At 37.7% G+C, this 11,729-nt stretch overlaps 1 protein-coding gene across 1 annotated transcript in view; it reads right to left on the bottom strand.

Moving 5' to 3' along the window:
• Positions 1 to 956: 956 nt before the first annotated feature.
• Grxcr1 (glutaredoxin and cysteine rich domain containing 1) overlaps positions 957 to 11,729 on the bottom strand; it is a 98,564-nt gene continuing 87,791 nt past the window's right edge. The window contains exons 3-4 of the mRNA XM_021211299.1: positions 8,383 to 8,448; positions 957 to 1,269 (exon numbers count right to left, since the gene is read on the bottom strand). Of these exons, the coding sequence (XP_021066958.1) occupies positions 1,090 to 1,269; positions 8,383 to 8,448 (246 nt within the window). The 3' untranslated portion in view covers positions 957 to 1,089. The remainder of the gene's footprint in view (positions 1,270 to 8,382; positions 8,449 to 11,729) is intronic.

Genomic DNA, 11,729 nt, shown 5'->3' with positions numbered 1-11,729 from the left:
AGGTGCTGGCAGCACCTCTCAGGGGACAGCCATGCCAGGCTCCTGTCAGCAAGTGCTGCTTGTCAGGCATCAGCAGCAGTGTTGGGGCTTAGTGACTGCAGATGGGATGGATCCCTAGATGAGGCAGTCTCTGGATGGCCTTTCCTTCTGTCTCTACTCCACTTTTTTTCTCCCTGCCTTTTCTTTAGAATTCTGAATTAAAATTTTTGAGATGGGTGTGAGACCCCATTCCCCAACTGGGGGTAGTGGCTATCTAGTGGAGGTGTTCTCTATAAGTTCTATCTCCCCTTTCAACATATTTCTGTTCAATTTCCTATCCTCTCTGTACTTCTCGCTGGTCTCTTCCCATGCCTCATCCTGCCTCCCTTTTTTACCTCCTCTCTCTCTCTCTCTCTCTCTCTCTCTCTCTCTCTCTCTCTCTCTCTCTCTCTCTCTCCCAGGTCCATCCCTCCCTCTACCTCCTGTGATTTTTTGTTGTTGTTGTTGTTGTTGTTCCCTATTCTAAGTAGGATTGAAGTATCCACACTTTGGTCTTCCTTCTTCTTAAACTTCTTTTTTTTTTAAATTAGATTTTTTAAATTTACATTTCAAATGATATCCCCTTTCCTGATTTCCCCTCTAAAACCTCCCTATCCCCTCCCCTCTCCCCCTGCTCCCCAACCCTCCCACTCCTGCTTCCTGGCCCTGGCATTCCCCATACTGGGGCACAGAACCTTCACAAGATCAAGGGCCTCTCCTCCCATTGATGACCAACTAGGTCATCCTCTGCTACACATGCAGCTAGAGACACGAATCCCACCATATGTTTTCTTTGGTTGATAGTTTAGTTCCTGGTAGCTCTGGGGGATGGAAGGGGGTCTAGTATAGGCCTTGGCCCATGATAGCTTGAAAAGATATGTGTTTATTTAATAAAGCAACAAAAATTGATCATAGCCAAAATTTAAAACAAAGGTAACTATAATATACAAACTTTATTGTTTAATCTAAAAACATGACTTTCTTTAAAAAAAAAAAAAAAAAAGCAAGCTTAGAAGCAAAATTTTATCCTTTGTTTAATGAAATGAGGCTTTCTCGAGGCAGAAGCTCCAGTTAGCAGGCGCAGTTCTTACAGCGCTGAAGTCCATTCTCATTGCAAGCTGTACACTTGAGGGCTTTGAAAGCGTCCGTAAAGCAATTGCGAAACACTGACATCTTGCTCCCGTGGCACACAGAGCATGGAAGGAAACCAAAGCCTCCACAGGAAGGACACTCATGAGGATGCTGGACCCTCTGAATAGGGTGACAAGAAACAGAAAAGAACAGAAAAGATTTTAAAATGTGCAATTCAATCAGAGCTATGAAGTGCTGCAAGCATTGGTATAAGGTAATTGTGGCAATGCACTGAAGAGTATCAGCCTTTAATATCTGTGGAACCTAGTGGAAGGGCAACTGCAGGACTTGTTCCCTGCCCTCCCCACCAGCCACCCACAGCACAGGCCTGCTTTATAAAGCCTAGCCAATGTTAGGATGTGTTGAGTGCTACAGAATTTCAAGAACTTCATCATATGCAAACAGTTTTGCCAACTAAATATAACAAGACATAATTATTATTTTCATGAGAAGAAAATGATTTTAACTTTACCTTGTGCATCTCATAAAAGTTTTCTGTCTTATAAAACAGTAAATTCTAATAAAGAATTTGAGAAAAATCAGGAAACTATAAGCTAAAATTTGAAGGAGCCACTATCAACTGAAGATCCATCATTACATTGCCAATTTGAATAACTCCTTAATCTTTTGAAAGTGCTTTCGAGTGTATCATTAAGCAATATTTCCTTCTTCCACCTTCCCCCTCCTCTATAGACATCATCTTCAAGAAAGACACAATTCGAGCGTCATTATCATCATTTGATATTTAAGGAAACAGAAATCGGTATCTTGAGACATTTATGCACATCATAAACCTTTCTTAATGGCTATCAGTCATTCCATCTCAAGCAAAGATGAAGGATCTCAAATATAGAATAAATACAACCAGGCTCTGAGGAAGACAATGTTTTATAAAATATTCACATTCATTTCAATGTGTTTTCTTTGAACATGTAAGCTTTCTCAGAATTCACTGTTGGAACTCACCATGCCAGGTGTGATTAGAAGCCATTACAGAATGAACACAAACAGAATTAATGTAAAGTTCCTGACTTGCAGGACAGAAACTAGCAGCAATGTTTGAAAACATGGCTTTGTGAAAGTTTAGGAAAAGTAGGCCAAAAAAAGTACACACACACACACACACACACACACACACACACACATTTACAAACATATTTAAACCACACAGATACATACAGATTTGCATAGAAAGTCAAACTTGCACATTAAAATCCCCCAAAAAAATGCAACTGAAAAGGAAACTGAACCAACAGGATTTACCCTCCAATCCCCTACTTTCTATAACTAAAGGAATCCAACAAACAAATAAATAAAAAAATTGTCTTTGCCTAAGCAATTTCCAGAATGAGGTTTGAGAAGTAAACATTAAAATGTTTACTTAAGGATACATTATACATCCTCAGATCTCATTTCATATACATATAGACATACATATATATATATATATATATATATATATATATATATGAAATATATATATGCAGATATATATGAAATACATATGCATACATATATGATATATATGAAATATATGTATGTATATATATGTGTGTAGATAGATAGATAGATAGATAGTCTCCAAGACCTACTTACTAACTACTCTTTGTGTACCTGTTATTGTAAGATGCAAAACCCATGCAATGTCTCATTTTTAACAGCACAGAATTATTTTGATGAAAAGTAGATGTTGCCAATATAGATGACACAAATTGGAAACTGGAAATTCCATCAGGGTTGAAGAGACTCAACAATTTCCCAAACAGATTGATTGAATGTAAATGGTAATTTGGTTCTTTGCAAAAAAAAAAAAAAAACTGATTCCTACAGAAAAAGATGAGCTGGACTTTTTTTTTTTTTTTTTTTTTTTTTTTTTTTTTTTTTTTTGCAATGATAAAATGTCTTCCTAAATATTTGGAGGGAAGATACATTTTAAAAGCAAAATGTAGGAGAATTAGCAAATAATGGTGTCATCACATTTCATTATGTCAATACATGCTTGACATCACTAAAATTGTGAAGAAAGGATACATTCAAAAATATCAAGCTGAGCTTTTCAATACATACCTATAAACTCAGAACTTCTGAAGTAGAGGCAAGAGGATAAAATATTTAAGGTCATCCTTGGCTGCATAGTGAGTTTGAGGCATGCTTGGGAGATGATAGATGATAGAAAGGGATAGATAGATAGATAGATAGATAGATAGATAGATAGATGATGGATGGATAGATAGATAGATAGATAGATAGATAGATAGATAGACAGACAGACAGAAGTAGATATATTTTTATATATTGTATCAACTAGACAAAACAGATGTCAGGCCAGCCTATAGCTTAGAAGAGAGAGCTAGAGGGCTCAGGAGTCTAGGACTCCATTCATTACTGCTAGATTGTAAATAGGTCTGGGTTCCTAGTAGAACAAGGTTGCCACAAATTGCAAATAAAATTAATGTTCAGTTAAATTTGAATTTCAGATAGATCATAAATACTATATAAAATTCCCTTGGAATAAAATACAAACCATTCATCGATTATGTGAGATTAAAATGTAAAGGGACATCAAGCCTCTTTGGCAGCCTACAGGGCAGGTGCTGTCAAGCAACAGGAGTAATGTTTGGAAAACAGCTGCTTATCAACCAATGTAAAGTATTTGGTGGGTTTTTTTTTAATGTGCCTCAGCATTTTCAGTAAAAAACACAAAAGAACACCAGGTGGAATTTATCTGAAGCCACCTCCTACTGTATCCTAGGATGCTTGTAAATGATGAAATTTTAAAATAGCATATGTTTTTCCTGAAAAATATGTTTATGATGACAAAAATGAGCAGAAATAAACCATGAGATCTATGTATCTGCCTAGACTCATTGTCTATCTCTATCACTCAGTCACCCTGAAGATTGTCCATTCATAGAACTCAAAATTGTAATGCAACAGAATTAGAATTTATTGCACATCATATATCTGAACTAGAGCCAACAGAATTACTTTAAAGAAATAAAAGCATCAAATGTTAAATCCACTAGTACCAAGAGTCTACTCTGACTTCATAATTTATCTGAAAGTCACAAGCGATAAATTGCCTAAGAGAAAATTAACATATCAAAACTGAAACCGACATTTTCATGTTGACAGAGTCACTGGTGTATCAAGGCCATCTTAAAATCCTGTCTTCAGAATCCATGAATTGTAAGATGAGATCTTTCTTTGATTTCTCAGTTATTGACAGGGTTCAGTGAACTAATCCACAGAGGACAAATAGAAGGCTGGCTGGCACACAATGAGGTTAGATGCTGTAAGCCATTTTTCTATTAATAAATCTCTACCTTAAGTCATATTCACCAGCTGCTGTCTCCATTTAAATTATTCATAGTTATGTGACTTAACCATGTTCTATCATGCCTGGCTATTTGTTTTAAATGTATCAATATTAGCCTTCTGATTTAAGAGCTTTCCTCTGTAAAGGAAAAGTAAATATGCCTTTGAGTCACCTGTTAATTCTGATGCTTTCAGCACAGTGATGAAAATGTTCTGAGACCACTTCTATTAATACAAATATGAGGTAAGATGTGGCTTTTATGTCATGCAAATCTGCTCTATTTCTCTAATTGCTCATGCATAGGGACACAGGAAATCTCCATTAAGTGCCAGCCACTCAGCTTGCCAAAGAAACATTCACCTGAACAGTATACATAGTAGCATTCTTAACTAGAAAAATGTACAACTATTTTCTGATTTGCTTCTGTTGGCCACATACAACTTCTGAGTCTTATCCCACGCCTTCACTTTGGATAACTGCTCAGACTGGGACTTGGTACTATGAGGACCAGTGACAGTTAATGACCATCATGTGGTACCAAATAATACAGATCAGACTTCAAAGGACCTGTATTATGTCTTACTATAGAATGACCATCCTCTGGGATGTTCCATAAGGAACAGACCACAGTGTTAGAATAGGTTATTGCTTGCACCTGATGCATCAGATAATTTTTTAAAGAGTCTTTTGTCCTGTCATGATAAAGTCATATGTCCCACCTACCTGTATGTCACTTGAAATGAGAGTCACAGAAGCATAGCTTTATAATTAATAGCGCGGGATTTAGAGTCAGGTTGATCAGATTCAGGAATTAACTATTTTCTGTAACATCCTGAGCAAGTAATTTAGTCTCTTTCGGTGACTGTATTCCTTAATGGCATCATGGGAATAATAATAAAACCTATTTCAATCACTCAGTATATATAAAACGCCAAGCATAATACTTGTGACATAACCAGTATTTAAATATTTCTGGTCTAGTGAATATTTAACTCCTGTTAAAGTTAACCAGAAATACTGGATGGTTCAGATTTTAATATAGTAGCCTCATGTACTTTGATTGATCATCTAATCCCCTCTAGGGCCTGTTTCTTTATCTAAGTTGTCATTCATTAAATCCTAGTTTCCTCGTGGGCAGAGTTCAAGGATTTCCTGAATGACTACCAATTCTTTACCAGTTTTGCCCTTCAGACAAGAGGTCCAACTGAACTGTAATATCTTAAAATTGAAAAGAATAGAAGACACTAGCACACCATCCTTTTCAAAACTAAGAATACTCTTAATATTTTTACCTTTACTGAACTGATTGTAAAACAGGGACAAACTTAGAGAAAATGTTTTCTATAAAACCCTGGAAGCTGAAAGAGAAAGAGCAGTTACATTAATATAGTATGTTGATGTTAAATGGCAGAATAAAAATGTCATGGATACAAAGGAATAAATGTTGAGAACATTTAAGTCAATTACGTATCTATACAAAGAAAACTATCAAAGCTCATTCATCTTATAAGATTCTGAAAAACACTACTAATGTATAGAATTAAAATCCTTTTCTTAGGGTTTCTGTTGCTATGACAAAATACCATGACCAAAGCAAGTTGGGAAGGAAAGATTTTACTCAGCTTATACTTTCACACCACTGTTTATCACCAAGGCAAGACAAGAATTCACACAGGGCAGGAACCTGGAGGCAGGAGCTGATACAGAGGCTATGGAGGGATGCTGCTTATTGTCTTGCTTCACATGGCTTTCTCATCCTGCTTTCTTATAGAGCCCAGGACCACCAGTCCAGGAACTGTACCACCCACAATGGGCTGGACACTCTTCAGTTGATCACTAATTAAGAAAATGCTTTACATCCTGATCTTATGGAAGCATTTTTTTTCAATTGAGGGTCCTTCTTCTCTGATAAATTTAACTTGTATCAAATTAATATAAAACCATCTAATACAATATTACCTACATAAGGCTATTTATATTTTAACTGGGATAAAAAAAAATAATGAAATGCAAAATTCTGGTTCTTTGGGAGGTGGAAGCAAGAGAATCAGGAGGAGTTCGAAGTTGTCCTCAGCTATGTTGGGAGTTGGAAACTAGCTTGATCTAAATAAGACTCCCATCTCAAATAAAAGCAGTTTCTCAGTCACAAAACCATATTCTGTGGCTTCCAGTGGCTACTATCTTGGACAGTTCAGTGAGAAAGTGTTCCCATTGTGGAAGCAAGAGTTACTGGAAAGAGCTGTATTGGAGAGGTATATAGCTATTAATATCAATATAAAATCAAATGGGTAAATTCTGTAATATCAGTGTATAACATTAAAATATTCTCAGAAAAGTATATATCAAATAATATACACTATGCAAATATGTAGGTTGAATAAAACGATACACATTAACCTAAATTAATGACTTTATGGAACTGAAGCAGTCTATAGGAACAGAAAGAAAGTAATCTACCCACGCAAATATTTTTTAGCTGAATGAAAATTTAGACAAGCCAGTGCATACTCTCACTTGATACCTGAAGTTATCAGGACTCTGAGGTGTCAAGGAACATGTCCAAAGTCACATAACCATCATTAGATCTGAGCTTCCAGCTAAAATTCTCAAATTTCAAACAATATTTCAAAATTTACAAATTGTGAATGCTTGGGAAATTTAGGAATTCAGATCATAGCATATTCTATTCCTGCGTCTCAGGAGCCTTTCATGTTCAGAAGCACTTCTTCTCTGACTATCACCTTTATTGGACCACTTTGTACAAATGTAATGCAACTGTTGTTATTATGACAGAAATTATCACAAAGCTTTTCTTAGTTATTGCTATATGCAAACAAATCTTTGAGCAGAAACTGTTGTCTCACAAAAGAAAATGCTTGCAAATCATAGCTATTTGGACTATTTGTCAATTGAGTGAGCATATTTCCTTTCCTTTTGATAAAGACTAAATATCAATAAAAGTGACTGTTAAAAGTAAGAAGTAGCTCATTTGGGATAAAATTAAAAACCAAAATAAGGGGGACAAAAGGAATCCTGTGGCATCCACACAGTATAAAAATTCACAGAGATAGGAAGTCAGGGAAGACTAGACTGTATTTTTAGAAGTAGTGCCACAGATAGACTCAATAGACCTGCAGATTGTGAAGTGCAGTGATGTACTGGGACAATAACACTCTGGATACACCTTGCATAAATGAGTGGTTCTAAGAGAGCAAAGAGGCCACATAGCTCTTAGCCTTGACTGATGTTGAAGGTAAGTGAGAGAATCAAATATAAGGTGATAACAAGAAGAGCCAGTAAAAGCATGTAGGTGCTGGCCAGCCTTGTTCACCTGGGAAAACTCTGGATAATTATGAATGCCTAATTTCCACTCTTAAAATTCTTTCCATCTGGATGATAAAGCATATGGTCTCCCTACACACAGAAAGAAACAGGCTGCTACAATCATTTACCACAGAAATGCTAAGGGTTTCCTGGTTGCACAACAATTTAATGCACTATATATTTGAATAATTGTGTCTCTTATGCTATAATTGTAAAAGGTAAAAACAAAAACTAAAACACGTCTCATAGGAATGATGTTCTTTTTTCCTTCATAAATAAGTCCATGGGAATAACTTTGCTTTAAAAAAAATTGTCTAGTTTAATACTTCGCAAATACCTCTATTATAATTAGTCTCAGATAAAGTCAACTAAAAAGTTCAGTTAATAGGATGAGGTTGTTAGAAGCAGATGTTTAAATCACCCTACTTGGAGCAAATGTAATGGCAGGTGGTACCCAATTACAACTGTCACACATATAATGTTATATATTTGTAAGAACATAGGATAAAAATTCAGCTAGGAAACCAATTACAGTCAGAATGTGCTTAACATTTTGATTACTAGAAATAAGTTGTTAAAAGCACAATTACCTCAATTTTGGTTAAAAGGTCTTGCAGTTCTCCTGATTCATTCATTGACAAAATTTTCTCAGCACCCTATTAGCAAGAGGATTGGGGAGAAAAGAAAATTAGTTGTGTTAGTATTTGAAACGCCAAAGTTGTAGCCAGGAAAGGTTAACTCATAACATAATGAACACAAACTTCTCCTCAGCTCTGAGTAAAATTAAATATAAAGACCAGAAAGTTTTACTGTTGCATACCCACTCCCCACTCCTGTGTCAAGGGTCACTTTAGGAATGGAGAAGGCTGCCCCCAATGGGGGCAAGTTTTGGGATGTACTAGCTGTCACATCAAGTCCAGACAGGCGTGCATACAGCACACACACACAGAGCCTATTGCCAGATGTTCCTCCTGGAGAAGAGGGCTTTGAGCAAATCCACAGCCTGAATCATCTCTGCCCTCTCCTAGTCATCCTGGATATGGCCCTTTTAAAAGTCATGCATGTACCAGCTAAAAAAATAATTGTCATTCAGCCAACACTATTGTCAGACAGAAACCTTCATCTCATTTAATACAGAAAACTCTACTATTAGTCGGAATTGACCCCTAATAAAATTAAATAGCAACCCCAAAGTCTTCTACAGAGAGAGCATAAAGGAGTTGGAACACAGGGAGGTGACGTTCCAGAGCTGATGTTTTTAACTTCTAATACTTCCTGTGAAAGCAAGAATTGGAGCCATGTATGCATGTTCCTACACATTCATCATGATTCTTTGAACTGTCATGGTTGCCTCTCCTTACTAACCTCTTCTTAGCATTCTCTTTTTTTAATTGGATATTTTCTTTAATTACAATTCAAATGTTTTCCCCTTTCCAGGTCTCCCCTTTGGAAAAGCCCTATCCCATCCCCCCTCCCCTACCTCTATGAAGGTGCTCCCCCACCCACTCACCATCTTCATCTTCCCTCCCTGTTCTTACACACCACTTTCACATTATAAGGAGAAGAGAGGAAAGCGTGAGTGACTATTACTAATTAAATGCTGAATCCATATCTCCCTTGTATATAACTTTGTAACATTGTCCCTGCATTGCTTAGAGTAAGAGCCAAACAAGTCAGGGAGGAAGATAATACCATTTTTTTTTTTAAACTTGTGGCAAACATGGCTAATATTCTTTTAAACTAAAATGCTAATGACATCTTAGTTTACTGGGAGATCAAAGTATATTTTCTGTGAACACACGTAAAAGAGCAATCCCCCTGGAGAATTGAACATTAATACTAAAAGAATTGGTATGAGAGCAAAGAACAGACAAAGGATGCAGGTTTGGGCTGAGGATCTGCTTGCTGAGGCTGCAGATTGACTTTTGGGTTAGTGACCGTGGTTCTTTCGTCATTTCTTCAGGTCATGAAGAACATGTGACTCATCTAAGCACAGGTTATTTCCCCTTGTTGCCTAGGAACCTCTAGCCCCGTTTCATTTCAGGGTACTCTACCTCCTAACAAATACCGAGGTTGAGTACCCTGAAATGAAAATCAATATATTAAAATCCACTATGAATGGCTGGACAGAGAGGCAGAAAATGCACAGAGCCTAGGAGGTAGGTTATACTCATTCATTTGCTGATAGTTTCACCAGGCACACAACACAGACAGACATAACAGCCAACCTAAGGACACGGGAGATGGAAGCCCATCACCAAAACATTAATGGCTGAAACTCAAAGAACCAGTAATATTTTGGTTTTGCAGCTTTCCATCTCCTTTCCTGACTTAACCAGACTAAAATTGGAAAATCCTCTGGGGAATTTGGCGCAGGAACTCAGGCAGCAAGGAGAATATACAGCTCATTTTTCTCTAATGAAAGAAAATGCTCCACAAAGACAGCAAACAAAATGAATGCCCCATAAAACCTATGGCCAGTCAGTCAGCTTCCTGGCTTTTAGCAGGGGTTGGGGGGCAGGGACAGATATAATCTGTACTGGCTAGTTTTGTTTCAACTTGACACAGCTGGAGTTATCACAGAGAAAGGAGCTTCAGTTGGGGAAATGCCTCCACGAGATCCAGCTGTAAGGCATTTTCTCAATTTGTGATCAAGGGGGAAGGTTCCCTTGTGGGTGGTGCCATCTCTGGGCTGGTAGTCTTGGGTTCTATAAGAGAGCAGGCTGAGCAAGCCAGGGGAAGCAAGCCAGTAATGAACATCCCTCCATGGCCTCTGCATCAGCTCCTGCTTCCTGGCCTGTTGGAGTTCCAGTCCTGACTTCCTTTGGTGATGAACATCAGTATGGAAATGTAAGCTGAATAAACCCTTTCCTCCCCAACTTGCTTCTTGTTCATGGTGTTTGTGCAGGAATAGAAACCCTGACTAAGACATAATCCTTATCCTCAAAATAACTGCATGTCTAGCAGATAGGTGTACCAAGTGCTCAAATTTTTAAAAGGTTTCCCAGTTGCAGGGAGCAGAGAGCCGAATAGCTGCTCCCCCACACACCCCCAACCCTGGTCACCTGCCCCACCCACCCTACGAGTCTCCACAATGACACCTTGACTGGTGCTCAGATCTGTACTGTAGAGCCAGTTTCTACCCTCTGTACCAGGGGCCGAGGTGCAGCCATGGTAACCCAAACCCGTTCTCTACTGAGCCCCGCCCCTCTGTCTCTCGAGCCTGTTAACGTGTAAAATCTTGGCGTGGGGGTGGACGAGAATGTTCTGGGATCCCTCTCTCTGTTACTAAGAGAAGCAGCCAGAATGAAGATCTCAGCCTAACTGGACCATTTCCTTCCATGCTGAGGTTCAGAATACTAATGGCAGTGGATTCTTGCTGCTCTGTTTGAGTATTTGAGTATTCCAAAAGTCTTAGCCACTCCCCTATTTCAGCCAAATCTATCCAATCTATTAATTGGATCACCAAAATACCTCTGTGTCCACATCAGAGCATGTACCCACCTTAAACACTGAAACTCTTGATTAAATATCATTTTTCTTGTATTTGACTAAGAATAACAGAGTTTGACACTTTTCATCTATAACTCCACCATTCAATGACAAGCTACCAGAAGGTGATCATACAGTTGTATGGTCCAGTTTACCAAACCTTATTGGATAACTTAAGTATTTGTTCTATGTTTTATGATTTATTCTGAGTTATTTTTATTGAAATGAATATGATCCTGAAAAAAGTGGTAATGGGATATTAGTAGGATTATATATCGGGTGCTGTGTAGGCAGTTAGTCATTGCTGCAAAATAATCACAAACTTGAAAAGGAAAAGGGCAGTAAAGTTTAAAAAGAATCAAAAGTATGCACTAAGACAGAGGAAGGGGAAGATGGGAGAGAGAGAGCAAGGAGAGAGAAAAAGAGAAGAGGAGAGGAGAGGAGA

Source organism: Mus pahari, chromosome 13 (genome assembly GCF_900095145.1).
Source record: "Mus pahari chromosome 13, PAHARI_EIJ_v1.1, whole genome shotgun sequence".
In the NCBI taxonomy this organism is placed as follows: domain Eukaryota; kingdom Metazoa; phylum Chordata; class Mammalia; order Rodentia; family Muridae; genus Mus; species Mus pahari.
Note: the sequence above shows the minus strand (reverse complement) of the source record. Positions and strands in the feature narration are given on the sequence as shown.